The following is a 6,108-nucleotide window of genomic DNA, read 5'->3' on the forward strand; positions in this document are numbered from 1 at the left end:
AGTGTTTTTTGTATAATTATTTAACATTGCACACCTTAAGATTCAGCTGAGTCGCCATTGAGGAAGCCATTCAAATGCTAGTCATTGACATCACTCCTTTGAATTCCCGCCCATTTTGCCCAATCAGAAGTTGTTTAAGATTTTCTCCGCTGGTACGCCCTAGGAGCGATCGTTTGATTCTACAAACGGGCCCTTTTGCAGCTGGGATCACGTCACTTACTTGCTCGAAACTTACGTGGTACTAAACAACACCAGAAAATAGAATTCAACAAACTGACAGTTTTGAGATCACCGAAGTTTAAGACGCTTTAACTTTCGGTTCAGTAACTTTCATCTTGAAACATTTGATTGTTTCCTACAACAGGCGTCAAGAACTGTTGGATTGCGTGACACACATGCGTTTGCTGGCGTGGTTACTTCACGGGTCACTGTCACACTTCGTACATTGTCAGAATCCTCATGTAAACTGTCACCCGGTCAAGTTTGAGGAGAACACGCATATTGCAGACTACGTGCTTATAATTCTCTTCAGCTTTGCAGAACAGCTCAAGGTCTGTTTTAAAACCTTATCTTTGAAGTCTTTAATGAATTTTAGGATCTTTTCGTCAGATTGCAGAGGAGTGATACAGTCTATAGTTAGAGATTTGTTTTGTGTTCTAATAGTCCGGTTCACTGCTTGCCGCGGTTGCTGTGTACTGTTCTTGAGCGATTCTTGGACAAGAAACCTTGCTCTTAGTTTCATGATCCACGAGGAGTCTCAATTGTTACTGATGAATTGTGACGTAAACCTTACAAAACGAAAGGGTGTAACCTCCGATGGACCAGCGTCCCATCAAGTTAAACTCAGATGGATGAGGGTCCAATATAGGCTTTTTCAATCCCGCATCCCGCCACCCTTTTTGCCTCAATCCCGCAATCCCGCCCCACTCACAATGTTCATCACCGCCTGGTTAGAGTCGTAGTTCTCCGCGTAACGCCTGCAACCTGTGATTTTCTTATTTTTATCCCGCATCCCGCCTGTCAAAATGAGCAAATCCCGCTCCCGCCGAAGTATATTTCTTCTCTATCCCGCCATTGAAGGTTCTGTTATCCCGTGTTCCGCCCCTATTTTTACCCTCATCCCGCATCCCGTCAAACCTATGCTGAACCCTCAAGGATAAACGCCGCCTTGCAATGTTACTCTTCTAGGTCCCTGTGACAGTTCATAAATTCCCAATCAGAAAGTGGAAAAATATGTTGCGCAACCTTGGTTCCTGGCTATCAGATCATGGGATTACCATGATAATACGTTCATTGTTTCTTTTTTCTTAGGAGCCTTTGAGTAAATCGGCCCTTTATCACGCGTTCAATGTTTGTGAGGTAAGAATATAGCTCTCGATATGAAATATTTAACAGTGAGATTTACTTTCCTACAATGAGTCGAAACGGCCGTTTCGAGCTGTTTCTTATTGGGGTTGTCATTATTTGCTTGTTGCAAAGAAAAATATTTGTGGACAAAAACTAGAAAAACGCTTTTCGAGGCTTTGCGTTTTTCGGGCGTTTCGGGAGCATATTTAGTTAGCAACTTTTGACGTTATTTCAACTTTTGGCTCAATTTTTAGACACTTGTCCAAATCGCCAGATCAGTGGAAGACGATTGAAGCCTCACTTAGTATTTTTAAAATGTTTGATGCGTTTTGTTTGATTGTGTTTGACAAACTGTTAACGTGACAGCTGTGGACGCTGTACTGTGATCAAACCAAGAGTCCTGGAGAATCTTCCACGCATGCGTCGTCGATTGTCATGGAGTTCTGGGGCAAGGTCACACCCGGCATACTCCACCTGCTGACTCAAGCTAAGGAGGTGAGAAGCTGAGGGACCTTCATTTGTACTTTTGATATTTTAACGGTGCAATGCCGATATATGGAGGTTCTAAGTACAGTAGAATCCCTTTGATGGTTTGTGTAATGGCGTGACTGTATGTGTAGCCCTATATGTATGTATAACGTTACTGCAGGCTTAACCATATATGTAAGTTATGTATTCATGGTATCCAACGCATGTAATTGAATGTATGGATGTAGCATAGAGTCGGCCAAAGTTCTCTAACGGTCTCGAAACGTTAACATTTAATGTTCGACATTTAACTTGGTCAATGGGATTCCTCTGTATGATGAACAAATCTTGTTGAGTTGGTCGAAGTCTTCTTCAGAGTCAAGGAAGACTGACCGCTAAGGCTGTCGAGACCTCATTCGCCAACAACGGTTCTGTACTTTTCCTCGGATGATCACACCAGGCGATAACTATGTCCCTGGGTTTAAAACAAGTTACAAAATAAACTTATATCAATAGCCAGTCAGCGTGAGACCTTAAGTTGTTCATGAAAACAGCTGCGCCAGGTGGACTCTTCGCTCAGGAAATTTGTTTATTTGGAGTGATTTATGTTTCGTTCTCCTAACAGTTAACACAGAATGTGAGTCATCATTTCTTGAACTTGCTGGAAGCTCTTCAGGAGTGCAATTCCACTCCTCTACCGAAGGTGAGCACGCACTGGGCACGTGAATGACTAATTAAAGAAATACGTGTCATTTATGACCGTTTAGGCGGGAACAGTATCTTATTTTGGTCCAAAAGGCCTCCCCGAGAATTGACTTTGCCTGCACTTTTTGGTATGGCGACTAGCAGCTGTTTCACCTGAAATTCCTTGGAATACGCGAGCAATCTTGGACTGTTTAGCCACAGCAAACGCTGCACACAACCAACACTGCGCTAATCCATGGACCTTAACTCCGAAGGATGCTTACTACGCGAGCAATCTTATAAAATTCCGGCTTAATTGAAGACGTGACACTCCTGTTTCAAAATCGTGTTTTTGTTGTCCATTGTGAAACAATTACTTTTAGTTCTTTAAACAGTCAACGTTTCAGGAGAGTTTTTTCTATTCTCTTCAAACAGCTGTATCCGATGTGGTATCCCATTCTGACTTACTGCTTCTCACAGAGGGTGAGTGAAGTTATACCGTTTGGTTTTGAGTAATTCCATACCAAAGATTACCTGGTTTATTATATAACTGAGAAAATTACTTCATTGTGATTGGCTGAGAGCAGGCCGATTTATCGTTAATTTTAATTTGCACTGCAGTGCAAATGAACGCGCGCTCTTTCGTGATTTTCTCAGTCATATAATAAATGGGTAATCCTATGAAAGCTCGAGCAATTAAGGATTTACACTACTCGTGATATTTGAAAATTCCTTCAAATTGTACGGGCGTTTACTTTGAGAGAATTTTCAGCTATTACTCGTAGTGTAAATCCTTAATTGCACTTGCATTCATACGATTACCAATACTTATACAACACTTGGACCACACAGTTCATTCACGCTAATTCTCGCATAGATATGGGTGTATTTTCTTGAACGTTCAACTTTGTCCTCTTGTTTTAGCTTTCAGATGCTGCGCATGCGCGTTTGCGCAAAGCACAGTCTCGGAAAAAGATCAACAAAGACACCAAGTCGGCCTTGGCCAAATGGCTTAAACAACTGCAGTTCAAGATGGCGCTGGCCGAACAGTCACCTGACAGCTCTTTGTTCCACAACATTTAAAGACGCCGCAGATCTCCAAGAACCAAAAGTTTGGTTGATCTGTTTACGGCGCCCTTTGGCCTTTTGTCAATTATAAAAACGAAAAAATACGGAATGCTATCAGAAGAAAAACAGAAAAACGAATCTGTTACGAGGATGAGGTGGTTTCCGACAGGCCCTAGGGTGTGGGGATCGATAGTCGCGCCATGTTTTGGCGTTGCCATGGGTGATAACCAATATCGACACCAGAGAACCAGTCTGTTGTTGACGTTGGAGTAAAGAAATGAAAAGACCCCGCGGAAAAGACCCTTGTTCCAGCTCAAGTATTTGTCGAGAAAAAGAATAAAGCCATGTACAGTCTGGATATTCAGTTAAATCTTAGAAGAACAGTTATATTAGCACGTGCTAAATTAGGATGTATAGTAGATTTACATAATTGATTTTTCCATCACATGCAGTTTAAGCAATTTCAGCTGAAACAGGCGCAGCGTTGTATGAAAACCCGTGAGAACTACTTCGACGGCTGTGAAAAACACGATTAAAACTGGTGATTGTATACCCAGCGTACACGTTGGTGTTTAGAATTAGCCCAGAAACAAACCCAACTTACTCTCAGTTGGTTAAGCAAAACGCAAAAATACGAGAGGGAAAAAATGGTAGCAGCACCAAAATTGGGGCCAGATGGGACCAGGCACCTTGTTTTCGCGAGGTTTATTTTACTCTGTCAAACCGATGTCAGCTATACAGACGTTGCGTAAATATAGTTACGATGCGTATTGAATTAAATTGTAATCTTTGCCAATGAAATGCTAATCCTAATATATTAAACCCAGGAAAGGAAACTAATGCAATCCAGACTTACCGGTTTGGTTTCCGTTTATAATAATTAATTTATCGAGTGTTCTTTCCCGAGTTCTTTAAGGTCGGCATTAGGGTTCATTCAACACACGCCAGCAACACTTGAGGCTACTCTAACGGATGTGTTTCTTCTGGAGCTATTCGCGAGTATGTTCGTTTTTTGGAACGTTTGTCAATTTCATTCGCTTCCAATCGCCAACTAGTTTTAAACCCGAAAACTCAGTTCAGTTTTGGCGAGTGACAAAACAACGTGATTGATGAACCAAAATTACGTATTCCTCTCGAATTCGCGTTTTTGTGTTGAAAAAACTGAAACTTTTGTAGAAAACCCTAAAACGGCTAAGAAAACAACTTTGCTTGGCTAAGTTACCACCAGCAGACCTGGGCAATTTATGCCATTTACTTTAGCAATCGATTCAGTCGAAGTTGTACCTTACTGGAAGCTGTTCGATTAGTTCCTGCCATGCGCAATGCCAGGCGTAGGATCAAATAGTTCTCCTGTGTTCTCTCGTGACATACGGTGAATATCCCACTCGTGATTGTACCTACGCTACTTTTAAGTAGCGTAACTTAGTCGTGTAATATGCAACTAACTTAACTAACTTAAAAGGCTCATGTACATGCATATTACACGACTAAGTTAGTTCAATAACTAAAATCAACCAATCAGATTGCTCCATTGCCGGTCCAATATTCTCTCAGTATTGGACCAGGCATTAGGGAGCTTCAGCAACGATGACGACGACGCCGAAGACCACGCCTGGTAAAAAATGAATTTATATTTTACAAGCGAAATTCGCAATTGTCTAAATCTGTTCGGTACGCCAATGGCTCTAAAAACGTACTTAAGTTAAATATGCAACGACGGCGTTCAATTCGAAATCGAATACGAAAAATTAGCGGTCGTCGTCCTTGTTCCGTAAACGACGCAGAATTTGGTCATTTCACGTTGTTGTTTTGCAGAGGACAGTAAAGAAATGTACAAAGATTTATAACGCACGTGCACAGCTATTGTTTTGTTCATTAAACCTTTTGTTTCGTGACATTCTCGTTGCCGTCATCGTCGTGGTTTGAGTCCCGAATGATCCCGCACGATAAGTCTTGGAAGATTTTTTGGTTGTTTTATGGCCTACATCTCCGAAAGAACTTGCTTTAAACATAAAAGATACCCTTCCTTTTCCTTCCAGCTCTGCTTCCCGACTGGATTGTTTAACATCAGACGTGAGTATTCACCTGATCGGTCCCTGATCAGAATTGTGCGCTTTTTTCCAGCCCGTGATAGTGGTTAGTAAGATATATGTTTAACAAATTGACGTCAGTTTTTCATGCGTCTCTCCTGTTATTTATGATGAATTTCGTCATAACATTGTCAAAGTAGCCGCAGACGATTTTAACAATGTTATGACGCAATTCATTGTCAATAATAGGACAGACGCATGAAAAACTGACGTCAGTTTGTTTTTTACGATAACAAATTGTCAAATTGTCCGCTCTCGCTCGTTGACGCAACGCATAAATTATAAATTCATGTGTATGTCTGCATGTTGACAGTGAAAATTAGCCAATGAGCGCGCAAGAATTTCTTCAGTTTTTGTAAAAATGCCACTGTTCGACAATGTCAAGGGCCAACCTGCCCCGTTTACAAGGGTCTTCATGATTGGCCAAACGAAGCAATAGGTATACGACACA

The 6,108-nt window shown here is 41.4% G+C and overlaps 1 protein-coding gene across 3 annotated transcripts in view; it reads left to right on the forward strand.

Moving 5' to 3' along the window:
• The window catches only part of LOC110042397 (protein unc-79 homolog), a 31,086-nt gene extending 26,674 nt beyond the window's left edge, over window positions 1–4,412 (forward strand). For all 3 annotated transcript variants that reach the window (XM_089291871.1, XM_020747761.2, XM_020747762.2), the window contains 6 exons: window positions 365–551; window positions 1,312–1,359; window positions 1,714–1,842; window positions 2,441–2,518; window positions 2,935–2,982; window positions 3,424–4,412. In XM_089291871.1, the coding sequence (XP_089147997.1) occupies window positions 365–551; window positions 1,312–1,359; window positions 1,714–1,842; window positions 2,441–2,518; window positions 2,935–2,982; window positions 3,424–3,582 (649 nt within the window). In that variant the 3' untranslated portion in view covers window positions 3,583–4,412. The remainder of the gene's footprint in view (window positions 1–364; window positions 552–1,311; window positions 1,360–1,713; window positions 1,843–2,440; window positions 2,519–2,934; window positions 2,983–3,423) is intronic.
• Window positions 4,413–6,108: the final 1,696 nt, after the last annotated feature.

This window comes from Orbicella faveolata, unplaced genomic scaffold, assembly GCF_042242905.1.
Source record: "Orbicella faveolata isolate gen_17 unplaced genomic scaffold, um_ofav_v1 contig_24, whole genome shotgun sequence".
Lineage (NCBI taxonomy): Eukaryota > Metazoa > Cnidaria > Anthozoa > Scleractinia > Merulinidae > Orbicella > Orbicella faveolata.